The 14,409-nt window shown below is 47.1% G+C and overlaps 1 protein-coding gene and 1 pseudogene across 1 annotated transcript in view; both read left to right on the top strand.

Moving 5' to 3' along the window:
* Positions 1-6,613: 6,613 nt before the first annotated feature.
* On the top strand, positions 6,614-6,706 carry LOC118721829 (annotated as a pseudogene).
* A 1,370-nt stretch (positions 6,707-8,076) lies between these two features.
* The window catches only part of INTS3 (integrator complex subunit 3), a 37,702-nt gene continuing 31,369 nt past the window's right edge, over positions 8,077-14,409 (top strand). Inside the window, exon 1 of the mRNA XM_036441700.2 lies at positions 8,077-8,795. Coding sequence (XP_036297593.1) covers positions 8,652-8,795 — 144 coding nt within the window. The 5' untranslated portion in view covers positions 8,077-8,651. The remainder of the gene's footprint in view (positions 8,796-14,409) is intronic.

The following is a 14,409-nucleotide window of genomic DNA, read 5'->3' as shown; positions in this document are numbered from 1 at the left end:
AACTTTCACTGGGACCAAGAAGATTTCCTTCCGGAGGAAGGTCCCTGAGGCCAGGAAGAACTGGGAAAGCCATTACCCAGAGGTGGGGGGTCCGACATTAGCGTCTCTCCTCTGAGCTCGGGAGGCAGATCTGTGCCAGGAACCGCCGCCCCCAGGGGAGGGGCAGTCTGGCCTGGCAGTTTCCCCAGCTGGCTCGCAGAGCAGGTCTGGGAGGGCTGAGTGGGCAACAGGGTTTCCCTGGAGTACGATGAGAATAACAACAGCAATCGCTGGCATTCAGTTGTACCTTGGAGTGGACAAAGGCTTTCACATACGTTAGCTCAGCAGTCCACGTGACACCCTTTGGAAGGGGGGTGTGGGCCATGCAGCTGGGGGGAGGAGGGCCCCTGTAGACTGTGTGCAAAGGGAACCCTAGCCCAACCAGCTCTGCACAGGACGGGCCTGGAAAAAAGTAGAGTTGAAAAGACAGATATCCTCTTCCCCACCCCCTCCTCCTCTATGTCAAAGAGCTTGGGTAGCCGAAACCGGTTTGGCTCAGTGGTGGAGCGTCGGTCTGCGGACTGAAAGGTCACAGGTTCGATTCCGGTCAGGGGCATGTATGTTGGTTGCGGGCACATCCCCGGTAGGGGGTGTGCAAGAAGCGGCTGGTCGGTGTTTCTCTCTCATCGACGTTTCTAGCTCTCTATCTCTCTCCCTTCCTCTCTGTAAAAAATCAATAAAATATATATATATTTTTAAAAAGAGCTTGGGTAATATATCATAGCAGTACATTAAGTAATAATTTTTAAACTTTTTTAAAAAATATGTTTTTTATTGATTTGAGAGCAAGAGGAAGGGAGACAGTGAGAGAGCAATATCGATGTGGAAGGGGAGCATTGATCAGTTGCCTGTTGTAGGTAAGGGGCCTGCCTGCCCAGGAATCAAACTGGCGACCAACTGAGCCACTCCAGCCAGGGCAAGTAATACTTTAAAAATATATGTTTGTTTATTTATTTATTTATTTATTTATTTAAAATATATTTTATTGATTTTTTACAGAGAGGAAGAGAGAGGGATAGAGAGTTAGAAACATCGATGAGAGAAACATTGATCAGCTGCCTGTTGCACACCCCCTATTGGGGATGTGCCACAACCAAGGTACATATCCTTGATCAGAATCGAACCTGGGATCCTTCAGTCCTCAGGCCGATGCTCTATCCACTGAGCCAAACCGGTTTCGGCTATATGTATATTTATTGAAAAAATGATTTCCACCTTTCTGGACAGATCCGTGGAATCTAATTAGCAGCGGAGGACAGTTTTGCAGCCTGAAAGTCATTTTTAATTAAATTGCAGGAGCTGTAAAAATATAAAAACAAATAAATTAACCATAAAAAAAATACCTAACGCTGTCCAGGAAGACTTAATCTCATTGAGTTGGAAGGCAAGCAGGGTTACAGGCGAGGTGTTTACCACCGAGATGAAGGAGTTAGGATGCTGATGAATTTGGTGAAGCATCAAGCAGAGGCCAAGATGCTGAGGAGGAGGAGGAGACCAAGGAAGACAAGAGGGGGCATTTGACTGTAGTGCAAGGCCCAGGTTTAGTGAGGGGGTCCAGGTGGGAAAGATCCCACCCACTCAGTTCCCTATCACATACATCGCATCACCGAGTGGCCGAGCAGGTTGCCCCTTAAAAACCTTTCCATAGCAAAGGTTCCGTAAACAAGTACTTCTGTTAATCACTGTGGCACCCCCTCTGAACTTGATGCAACTAGCCCACTATTATTTTCTGCTTTCGGCTTTCAAATGTAGACTTCACGGGGAGAGGGGTGGAAGAGATTAACCAAAGAACTTGTAGACCTATAAGCATCATCCATGCACACAGACAATAGTGCGGGGAGCGGGGAGGAGACAGATACAGGGTGAAGGGGGTCAGTGGTGGAAATAGGGGGCATCGGTAATACTTTCAACAATAAAGCCAATTTAAAACAAAACAACAACAAACAAATGTGGCCTAACCGGTTTGGCTCAGTGGATAGAACATCGGCCTACAGAATGAGAGGTCCCGGGTTCCGTTCCAGCCAGGGGCATGTATCTTGGTTGCAGGCACATCCCCAGTGGGAGGTGTGCAGGGGGCAGCTGATCAATGTTTTTGGCTCTCTATCCCTCTCCCTTCCTCTATGTAAAAATAAATAATAATAATAATAATAATAATAAATCAATCAATCAATAAATAAATCAATAAAATATATTTTAAAAACAAAACAAAACAAAAAACCCACAATGTGGACTGTACACGGCATACTTAGGCTGCTAATATGTCCCATGATCAGGTCAGCCCACAAAACCCCCAGCAGGCCAGAAACAGACTAGAATACCGCAATGTTTGGAATTGGAGCAATTTCAAACATCTCTGAAGTGAGAGGCAGTATAATGTTGGCTAAGAAGAGGCTAACTATGGAGACAGCCTGCCTGGATTCAAATCCCAGCTTTGTTCCTTATAATCCATGTAATCTTGGGCAAATTTCTCAACTCTGCTAAGCCTCAGCTTTCTGCTCTGTAACACGGGAATGATCAGAAGACCTATCTCATAGGGTCGCTTTGAAGATTCCATGAGTTAATTCTCCCCGATACAAGCTTAGAATGCTGACTGGCAAGTGGTGAGAACTAGATAAGTATTTGCTAGTTTATTGAGTCCACATCATACAAACCACACTGCTCCAAGTAGGAAGCTCCTGCTGTCCAGAGAAGAGCTGGACGTGACAGGCAGCACACAACTAGACCTCAGCGAGAGGGGCTGGTAAGTTCTAAACATCATATAAGAAAACGTAGAAGTCATGCAGTCCAGCGGCCTACCCAGGCCCAACATCTTTCTTAAAATATCTGTGTATTCTTCCATGTTCTACTGGAAAGCTTTCAGGAACTTGGAACTCAAACCAATCTATTTTTGAACAGCTGTAACTAGAATATTCTTCCTGACATAAGAAGATGGAGAGATTTCAATCACTAGAATTCCTTTTGAGGGAATCATTTTGTTTATGGACACGGGGGCTTGCCCTTTCAACAGCCATGTAAGGAAGGTGTTTTGCTGAGGTTGGAATTGAGTTTTCATATTATAGAAATTGTGAGGCTCAGAATGAACTAAATTCATTTGTGCAATAGTTGAGAGAAGAAGCAAGTAAGAAGTATTTCAGTAACTGAATTGGGGCTTTGGGGAGTAAATACAATATATCTAATAGAGACTGATTATTTTTTGTAATATTTATTGTTGAAAGTATTACGTATGCCCCCCTTTTTGTTTTCCCCATTGAAAACAGAGACTTTTTTAAAAGAACTAATGTTGCCAGGAGGTCGCTAGTTCAATCCCCACGTAGGTCACATTCCTGGATGTGGGCTTGTTCCCCAGTGGTGGGCAGTCAATCAGCCAATTGATATTCTTTTTCTTTTTCTTTTTTTTTTTTTTCTTTTTTTTAAATATATATTTTATTGATTTTGTACAGAGAGGAAGAGAGAGAGATAAAGAGCTAGAAACATCGATGAGAGAGAGTCATCGATCAGCTGCCTCTTACACACCCCCCACTGGGGATGTGCCTGCAACCAAGGTACATGCCCTTGACCGGAATCGAACCCGGGACCTTTCAGTCCCCAAGCCGACGCTCTATCCACTGAGCCAAACCGGTCCCGGCAACCAATTGATATTCTTATATCTCTCTCCCTGTCCCTTCTTCTTTCACTAAAATAAATAAAAACTTATTTTTTTTTTAAAGAGGGAGAGAGATAAAACATCAATAATGAGAGAGAACCATTGATTGGCTGCCTCCTGCATGCCCCATACTGGGGATGGGGCCCACAACTCAGGTATGTGCCCTGGCCAGGAATCAAACCGTGATCTCTTGGTTCATAGGTCAACACTCAACCACTGAGACATAGCAGCCAGGTTATTGTTAACATTTGATGAACAACTTTCCAATGTAAATTATAAATTGTTTGATATCAGATATCCTATATAATAAAGAGTTAATATGCAAATGGTTGTCACACCCTCGTGCCCTTGTACCGGGGCTAGGGAACCTGAGGCTGGGCCAGGGGACCTGAGGCTGCCCTCCCTACCCAGCAGGGCTCAACGGAGGACCTGAGGTTGTAACCCCACCCAATGGGTGGGGCTGGTTGGGTCTGGGTCTGGCTTGATTTCAGGCGCACACAGGTGGGTGGGGACTTGACTCTGGGTCCCATGGTGTGCGCCCAGACTCTGACAGGAGAGATATTTTCATATACATTTTACTAATTTTAAAAAATATATATTTTATTGATTTTTTACAGAGAGGAGGAGAGAGGGATAGAGAGCTAGAAACGTCGATGAGAGAGAAACATCAACCAGCTGCCTCTTGCACACCCCCTACTGTGTATGTGCCTGGAATCAATGTACATGCCCTTGACCGGAATCGAACCTGGGACCTTTCAGTCCGCAGACCGACGCTCTACCACTGAGCCAAACCAGTCTCGGCACTAATTTTCTTTAATCACTGACATTTCTATTATAGTGAAAGGGCAAATATCAATATTAAAATATTTCCTCTAATTCCCTTTTAATGTCCACAAATTTCATGTACTGGACCACTTGTTTAATATAAACTCTCTTTACATTTTTAAAAATATATATTTTATTGATTTTTAACAGAGAGAAAGGGAGAGAGATAGAGAGCTAGAAACGTCAATGAGAGAGAAACATCGACCAGCTGCCTCTTGCACAACCCCCACCGGGGATGTGCCCGCAACCAAGGTACATGCCCTTGACTGGAATCGAACCTGGGACCTTTCAGTTTTCAGACCGACGCTCCACCACTGAGCCAAACCGGTTTCGGCCCTTTACATTTATTGAAAAGCCAATCTGCCTTCACAGTGCTTCCACTGGTCCTAGCGCTGTCCTCCCTTACTACACAAGTCTCCTCTCTCTTTTAATATTTCCTACTGCCTCCCCCTCACCCACATATTGGAGTCTCAGCTACATAACATCACTCATTTCTTTAGAGATTCCTCCAAGATCTGACTTCAGACTCTTCATCATCTATTCTGGATGAGCTCCTATAGGTTCACCCTAGTGCGTCAATATCCTTTTGACAACCGCCTGCCTCCCTATCTGGAGCAGAATCTGTCCGGATGCAGTCTGAAGAGTGCAAAGAGCAGGCAACTGTCACCTCCTGTGGCTGACACACAATGGGCTATTTGGAACTTGTGGACGCACATACAGCTCCTCCCTGCAATCTCACATCACGTTTCTCACGTTGCTGCTGCTAATCCAGTCTTTCCCCACCCTGTTCTCTGTTTAAAATCTGCTGCAGTGCACGTGGGGCACTCCATGTCTTTTCAAGTTAGTGTTTTCAGACTTGGAATTGTTGAAACATATGGTAATCTATTTCTCTTTTAAGATAAACTAATTTAATTTTAAAATCAGCAATTAAACTGTTGAATATATGAGAGAGGCAATGAAAAGTTTCCCTTGCATCTGCCCCCATTGTTATCTATAGCTACATACATATATCGATAAGTAAGCACTTTTTTTTTTTAAACCTTTTTGGTCCTTCCTGGGTTTCTTTGTATGAATATGAGCACATACAAATATATATTGTCTTCCCCTTTCTTATACAAAAAGTGGCATCTTGCTTAGCTCACTTAATATCTTGAACTCTTTCCATATATATTTAGAAAGAGGTTCCTTGTTCTTTTGCAGTTGCATCGTATTGATTTTGTGCAGATACCATAATCTATTAACCTAGCTCAGTGGTCGGCAAACTCATTAATCAACAGAGCCAAATATCAACAGTACAACGATTGAAATTTCTTTTGAGAGCCAAATTTTTTAAACTTAAACTTTTCTAATGCCACTTCTTCAAAATAGACTCTCCCAGGCCGTGGTACTTTGTGGAAGAGCCACACTCAAGGGGCCAAAGAGCCGCATGTGGCTCATGAGCCGCAGTTTGCCGACCATGGACCTAGCTGACGGACATTTACCTGTCTTCAAACTCTTGCTATTGTACACAATGCTATCATGCTTAATCTGGTACCTACACCTAATGTCATGTCCCATGCAGAATATCTGCAAGATAAACTCCTAGGAGTGGGATTGCCCAGTCATCAGGTATACATATTTATAGTTTTTATATCCATTCTAAAGTACCCCTTTATAGGACTTACCAACCTGCACACCCACCAGCAATGCATGAGGGTAACTAATCCCCTAAAACTTTTGACAACAGTTTTCAAATGTTGCGATTTTTGCCAACTTGACAGATGAAAGATGGTGGCTCAGCTTAGTTTTATTTGTTCCATTTTTTTAAAAAAATATATATTTTATTGACTTTTGTACAGGGAGGAAGGAAGAGAGATAGAGGGTTAGAAACATCGATGAGAGAGAGTCATCAATCAGCCGCCTCCTGCACACCCCCCACTGGGGATATGCCCGCAACCAAGGTACATGCCCTTGACCAGAATCGAACCCAGGACCCTTCAGTCCCCAAGCCGACGCTCTATCCACTGAGCCAAATCGGCCTCGGCTATTTGTTCCATTTTTAAAAATTGAGGTAATACATACATATAGTAAAATGAACAACTCAACAAATTTTAACACAGGTATGCAGTGCTCCTTCAGCAGCACATATACCAAAATTGGAATGACACAGAGAAGAGTAGCGTGGCTCCTGTGCAAATTCATGAAGTGTTCCATATATTTTTTTGGAAAACAAACCATATGCAGTCACCAAATAAATCATGCAATTATCACCCAAATAAAGATGTGATTGTCCCCAGCACCTCGTAAGTGTCCTTAATGTCCCTCCTCAAGCAATTCTTCCCCCAAACTCACTCCTCGGAGCTAACCATTGTTCTTACTTCTATTGCCATAACGTTCAGTATTCTTTTTTTTTTTTTTTTAAGACATCTGTTTGTTTGTTTTTGTTTTGTGTTTTAAATATATTTTATTGATTTTTTACAGAGAGGAAGGGAGAGGGATAGAAAGCTAGAAACATCGATGAGAGAGAAACATCGACCAGCCGCCCCCTGCACATCCCCCACCGGGGATGTGCCCGCAACCAATGGAACCTGGGACCTTTCAGTCCACAGAACGACGCTCCACCACTGAGCCAAACCGGTTTCAGCACGTTCAGTATTCTTGAACTTAATATACATAAAATGACTTTTACTTAAGTGTGTCTGTATTCTATTTTTGTTTCTTTGCTTTTAAGATTATTTAAAAAAAATCAGTTGATTGGTAAACTGAAAGATCACGGGCTCGGTTCCGTTCCCTGTGGGGGCACATGCCTGGGTTGAGGGTTCAACCCCTGTTGGGGTGCGTGCAGAAGACAATCCATCCATGTTTCACTCTCACATGAATGTTTCTCTCCCTTCCACTAACTCTAAAATCAATAAAAGCATGTCCTCGGGTGAGGATTAAAATAAATGGAAGAAAATGGTTCTGTCATTTAGTAAAAATTTGGGAGATCTAGTGCTGGCACGACTGCGATTTGCACAAGTGGCTCTATGCACTTTTTTTTTTTTGGCCACGTCTGGCTAAATGCACTTGGTGAATGCATACACTTGCTTGTGTGGTGCATTCTCAGCTCGGGGAGCTGGCTCCACGGCATCTGAAAGGCGTTTACTCGGGATTGCTTGGGGTGACAGCTCCGCTCCCCCACTGCCAATTCGTAGCTACAACTGGGGTTTCCCAGAGCCAACCACAGTTGCCCGATTCCTGTACCTCCCCAAGCTCCGGGTAGAGATAGGAAAGGAGGGTTAAGAGAGTCGAGGACTGAGGCCGCGCTGCGCGTGCGCATCAGTGCGCGCAAGCGCAGCCTCGCTCCTTCCTGATCGCCCTGCACTTCCCCGCCCTCCAAGAGCGAAGGAGGACCGCGATTGGGTGTTCTGGCTGTCTGTCAGGCCGAAAGCTCCTCTTAATGTCATTGGCCGCTGGGGAGAAGGCCGGCCTCCGCCCTCCGCCTACCGCTCCGGGACTCTGAGTCACCGCCGAACGCGCCATTGGCGGAGGCCGGGGACCGCGACTGCTCACTTCCGGCGCGGGCCGCCCGGATCCCGCCCCTCCCCCGCTGTCGCCCTCAGCTTCCCACCCCCCCGCCCTTCCACCATGGCCGCCTCTGTGTGGTGTAGGGAGAAGCTGGCCCTCGGTGCCTTCCTGTAGCGCTCATGGCCTCCCCCTCGCCCCCCAGGGAACGGATCCAAAGGAACCTCGCTCTCTAACCCCTGAGGCACCCGCCAGGAAGGTTCCCCAGCCCCTGCTTTGGGGCAGGACTCCTCTCTCACCACCTCCTGAGGCAGAAACTTAGGGGTTCCCCCACTTCTGTCAGGGGCAGAAGCCAGAAGGGGCTTAGCTCCCGCTCCCTCAGGGCCGGCGGCCTCTCCTCCCCTCCCCATAGGGGCGCAGCGCCCCCACTCCAGCAGACTTAGGAGCTAACGGCGCCCCCTCGGCGCTGCCACTCCACGGCAGGCCTCCTCCACAGCGGCCTTCCGCAGAAGAGGGAGGCGTGGAGAGGACAGGGACCCTTCCCCTCCCTCCCCCCCTCCCAGTCCCTTCTGCCCCCCGTTCCTGGCAGCCCAGAGGTCCTCATTCCTAGGACTGCCCACCCATCCACTCCCTGGCCTCCTCCCGCCTCCGGGCTGCAGCCATGGAGTTGCAGAAGGGAAAGGGGGCAGCAGCAGCTGCTGCTTCAGGAGCGGCGGGAGGTGGAGGAGGAGCGGGAGCAGGAGCCCCAGGAGGGGGGAGGCTGCTACTTTCTACCAGTTTGGATGCCAAGGATGAGTTAGAGGAGGTAGGTGTGGGGGGAGGGGAAGGGAGTTAAGAAATGGGGTTGAGGAGGGAATACCGGAGCGGATATGGGGTGGGGGTAAAGGGGGGGGGGGAGGCCTTCAAGTTTTTTCTAAGGCAACACACCGTTCCACACTTCCTGTTCCTGAAGGAAGAAGTGCGGGCCAACTTCCTGGACAGGTTGTCATGGCAACAGAAGCCACTAGTTTGAAAATGGGTGGGGGGTGCTGAGGAAGGGATACAGCATCCAGACCAACCGATTTTTTTTTTTTTAAATATAACTTTCCACATACAGGCCACAGCTATTCATATTTGCCCCGTTTCAGACTTAGGTCATATGTTGAGAAGTAATGTGTCTGGGGGCCCATAGGAACTTTTAGCAGATCTTGAACCCTTATGTTAGGTAGTATTGACTTCATGTAGGCACAGACAATTGCCAGTTGATGTTAACTGGGCATGTCTTTATTTATGTATTTATTTATGAATTTTTGCAACAGTTCACTTGAACCAAATTGATGATATATACGGGGAGCAAGATCTGAAATGCCCCCTTAGCCGGGCATTTGGAGTGAGTGAAAACTTCAGGAAACGTGGTAGTGTTTAGTTAGCAGCATCTGGCAGCAGTGGGGTGAGGAGCACCTTCAGAACCAGACTGCATCTGGCAGCAGTGGGGTGAGGAGCACCTTCAGAACCAGACTGCGCACACAGAGGTGCCAAGGACGTGGGTGGAGTGAGGTGATAGAGCGGACTGTAATGGGGTTTTAGATTAGGGATAGTAGGCCTCTCCTCCCTCTCCCCACTTGTTCCTCTTCCCCTGCCCCCCCCCCCCCCCCAGATTGGATCATGCATCTCTTTCCACTGTCACATGCCAAGAGACAGACTTAGGAATATGAGACCCAGAACTGGGAAATGATGGTGGAACTGTCCATAGGCTCTAATGCAGTCAGCTTGGTTATCCAGGGACAGGGTGAGGAAGCTAGACCCTGGCTCTTCCCTGGCCATTTCCCTGCTTGTAGCTGTCACTGCCCTTCATCAACTGTCAGAGGGAGGGCAGGCAGGCAGGTGGCATTCAGGATTTAGATGTGAAGACATGTTGGTTCAGGTTCAGATGGTGGGTTATATGTACAGAAAGGAGTTTTGTGAATCAAGAGGTGGCTGGATAGCAACTGTGCGGATTATCCGCCAGCACATGTCTACTCACAGATAGGCTTCCTGTCATGCCTCTCCCCCATCATTCCTTGTGCTTTTAGGAAAATCAGAGTTTGATTTCTCCTGTTGTTTTGATCAGTTAAAGTAGATATAACTAGGAACATGCACAGTGCTCCTAAGGGTCATGTATTCCCAAGCAAATAATGACTTCAGGATTGCTTGGCAGCTTGAGTTGCCCACTCTTCTGAAAAGTGGCCACTGGCATTGACAAAGTATTGATTGAGCCCTTTGCTGTAGCACTGGAGGGAGGGGAGAAGTCCCCAAAAGTGGGATGAACATCTGTTCACTGTCCACCATGATGGTTAGAGCCATCCTGCCTCTGCTCCAGTTTGTGCCACAGAATCAGCATCCTGTTCTGAGCAGCGACGTGCTGACTAGTAAACGCAGTTGGATGGCAGGAGGGGAATGCAAAGGAGAAGGAGAGGAAGAAGCATTTATTTTCTCGCTGTTTCGGTCTGTCTGAGAGTGAACTTTTAACTGTTTCCAGGGAGAGGGGGGAGCAAGGGTCTCTTTTTTTTCCGGAAATCCTTCGTGGTATAGATGTTTCCAGCATGTGTTGGGCTCCCCCTTTCTTTGCCCTTTGCCCTTTGCATTTGAACTTTCCAGCAAGCCTTGCCACTCTGTTTTTGTTTTGTTGTTATTTTTTGCAATTCGTGTTGCTCTTTTTCCCCCCTTTTTTTCTTGCTGCTCTGCTATTAACCCCATGTGTATGGTTCCCATTAGACCAGAGTGCCTCTACGGGCATCTTTTCCTGGCTTCTTCCTTCGGGTCTCCCCACAGATCTCTGCACAGAAGTTACCAAAGCCTCACGGAGACCGACTGATCTCTCTGCTTGTTCTCGTTTGGTTATCTTCTAACACAGGCCTACCTGTTGCCTGGGGACGCAGAGTTAGCCTCCTGACCACACATGTTTACTGTGTGCTGAGTCTGATAGGAACTAGAATGAGGGAGACCCAAGAGCTGCTTTCCAGAACTCACCATCTAAAGACTAAGTTAACTTACCATAGGAAGGTTAACAAAAAACAAAACAAAACTGATTATCGTAGCCCTGACCAGTTTGGCTCAGTGGATAGAGCGTTGGCCTGCCGACTCAAGGGTCCCGGGTTCGATTCCAGTCAAGGGCATGTACCTTGGTTGCAGGCACATCCCCAGTAGGAGGTGTGCAGGAAGCAGCTGATTGATATTCCTCTCTCATCGATGTTTCTAACTCTCTCCCTCTCCCTTCCTCTCTGTAAAAAAAATCAATAAAATATATTAAAAACAAAACAAAACTGGTTATGGTAGTGAAGAGATGGGTCATTAGAGCTGGCCTGATGAGGAAGGGCCCCTTAGGGGTCGGAATACGGAGCTCTGGTGAGGAGCGGACCAGGCAGGGCCTGGGACTCTTCTACCCAAGGGAGCGGTGGTTGTATCCTTTCTTCTCCTTGGCTCTGTTCCTCTCTTTGAAGAGGGAATTCTTGCCGATCCCTCTCCCCTTTTGGGAATGAGATAAAAATAGTGCCACAGATTGGAAGCTTTTAGAACACGTAGCTACTGGTCTCATAAACTTTCTCAGTTTGCGCTCCCCCACCCCCACCCCCCCCCCCGCCCACCCGCCTGCCTCCAGTCTCTGCTGGGAAGGACCCTGTCCATTTGAAAGTCAGGCTGATAGCAGGAGCTGTGGTACAATTCAGAACTTCCTCTTAAGCTATGGGCAGGTGTCAGAGTTGCCTTTGGTTAGGGGTATGTGCCTTCCAGGTTTTCTCCAAGGAATAATTCATGTCTATGTGAGGAATCTCTAGGGAATGGGTGTTAAGCCATCTCTATCTGATCCTAGCCCCCACCACCCCCCACTGCCCCTTAAACCCTTGTTTCTCAGATACGTGACTCTTGATTGTGGAATACTTGAAACCCAGCTTGTTCAATAATGCGGGTCCTTGGGATTTTGCAGGCTGGATCAGATCCTCTTTTGCTGAAGATGGTAGAATTTTGTCCAGGTACAGACTGGAAAACTGAAAGGCCACCTCCCACCCTCTGCCCGAGCTCCACCACTGCTGCTATCATGGTTCTCTGAATACTAGAAAAATTAACTCAGAAGCTCCTAGAAACTGTAAATCATTACTCAGCTCTCTGAGGGGCTATTGTGGAGGGCTTGCTCCGAACAGAGCCGTTGTGCCAGCTGTTGGCAACTGCATGTAGATCCCATCTTTACTAAGGGCCTGTAGAGACTGGGGGGAGGGGTACTGCTACTTGGTTAGAGAGATTTGGCCTCCTGTCGCCCTCTTTGAGGCAGTGTGGTCCTTCTGTCCTTCTGAATGACTTGTAATTAGTTCTCCATTCGTGTTTGGAAAAGTAATTCCTGTAGTTCAGAAAGAGGAGCATCTTTCATACTTCTGTCGCCTGGAAGGACTGGCCCTCACCTTTCTTTCCTCACTGCTTTTATCTACACATCACATTCTGGACTCTCCCTCTTCTACATCCTGACTTCCCCAGGGGCCACTTTTCTTCTCAACTGGGCAGTGACTCACAGAATCGCCTCAGGCCTCGGAGTGGAGTTTGGAAGGTTGAGAAGGGGCCTGGAGAAACCTGGTTCAGCCCAAGATCTCTGCTCCATCACGGCTGCAGGGCTGCGTATCTGTCTTTGTGGTAGGATCTTGGTGCAAGGTCCATCAGGCAGGCTTCCTCCCCTCGCCCCTGAGCTTCTTTCTTCTTCTCTCCTAGAGGGCAAACGTTTACAGAAGGTAAGTAGGAGAGGAAGCTTGCAGACTGGCTAGGGACGTAACCCGTGTTCTGTAGCAGCAGGCTTCTGTCTTCAGGCATCTCTAAGGGTGAGCCATTAGCCATAGTGGCGGGGATCAGTCTGGTCCTCGGAGATTTAGTTGTGCAGTTGCTGAGCTTCCTCCCAAAGGGAATAGATTCTAATTCAACTGAGGCTGCATGCTAGGTGCTTTCACGTTATGTGCATTATCTCATTTAATCCTCTAGAGCAGTGTTTCCCTAATTCTACGTTCTCATGAGTACGAGGGGTACTCAGCGTTACAAAAACTATAGAAGGGGTACACATATGTCAAAAGTTTGGGAAACACTGCTCTAGAGTATCGTCGCAATATAGGCTTTGTTTCTATTTTCAGATGAGCAAACCAGTGTTGAGAGAGGATAAGCAATTCACCCCAGATTAGTCCAAGGCCAGCAAGTGGTGGTTGGGTCCTGCTGGCCAGTTTGCTTATTAGCTTGCTGCTGCTATTTGACTTGCATCTCTGTTGATTCAACAGATTTTTCCTTTGAGGAGGAAGCAATATGTAGGATTCTAGGATGCTGTGCTGCTGCTTGCGTCTCATCTTCCTCCACTTTGATTCTGCTTGTTAACCTAGGCTGGGTGAACAGGTCCCCGCAGAGCTGTCAGCAAAAATAGTTTGGGCCTAGCCACTGGACGCACTGAAGCTGCGGTCATTGATAACTACCTCGGGTGGAGAGGGATAAGGTTTAAGAAGAGAAATCCAACCTGAAGTTTTTCCTTCCCTCCCCTTACACAGGAGCTCGACTCGGTAATGATGAATCTCAGAGCTTGTGGGTGAGGTGGGTTGAGAGAGTCACGGTTCAGCTTTCATGTGATCTCACAGCTCCTTTTCACAAGTACACAGGTGCTGTTGATTAAGGCTGGACACAGTGATCTGACCTAATTTGAGGGATAGGCCTGGTGTGGATAGTGACGTTATTACACCTTCAAACCCAAGTGGCTTTGGGCCTATTTTAGATCAAAGTTTTGTGGCTGTGGGAGCTCCTTGCCTTGACACTCAGTTGTTCCCTGTGCCACCTGACACTCTTAGGGTGGACTGTCAAAGGAGAGACATGATTGCCTTCATGCCTCTCTCCCATTGTCCTTATTTGCTGGTTCCTCACAATGCGGCAGTACAACCAGTTCTCATCAAGATGTTTTGTGATGACCTCTAGGATCAGGGAAGTAAATTGCCAGCCTTTGTCCCTTTTTTCCCAGCATCATTATCACTGGGGATTGGAAACTGATTTTCCTTAAAAAGTTTTTGTGTTGCCCTGACCGGTGTTGCTCAGTGGATAGAGTGTCAGACTGCGGACTGAAGGGTCCCGGGTTCGATTCCCAGTCAAGGGCATGTACCTTGGTTGCGGGCACATCCCCGATGGGGGATGTGCAGGAGGAAGCTGATGAATGTTTCTCTCTCATCATCGATGTTTCTAGCTCTCTATCCCTCTCCCTTTCTCTTTGTAAAAATTAATCAAATATATATTTAAAGGAAAAAAGTTTTGGGGTTAATCAAGATAAAAAGACTCAGGAAGTAGTTTAGGTGGTGATGAAGAGACCCATTGACTTAACATGGATATATTTTCTCAATATTTAGTAGTAGATGCTTCTTTGGAACAGGGACAGTGGCTAAGCTCTCCTTAGGATGCTGAGC

The sequence above is a fragment of the Pipistrellus kuhlii genome, unplaced genomic scaffold (genome assembly GCF_014108245.1).
Source record: "Pipistrellus kuhlii isolate mPipKuh1 unplaced genomic scaffold, mPipKuh1.p scaffold_m20_p_18, whole genome shotgun sequence".
Lineage (NCBI taxonomy): Eukaryota > Metazoa > Chordata > Mammalia > Chiroptera > Vespertilionidae > Pipistrellus > Pipistrellus kuhlii.
The sequence above is the reverse complement of the archived record's forward strand: the minus strand, read 5'-3'. Positions and strand labels throughout refer to the sequence as shown.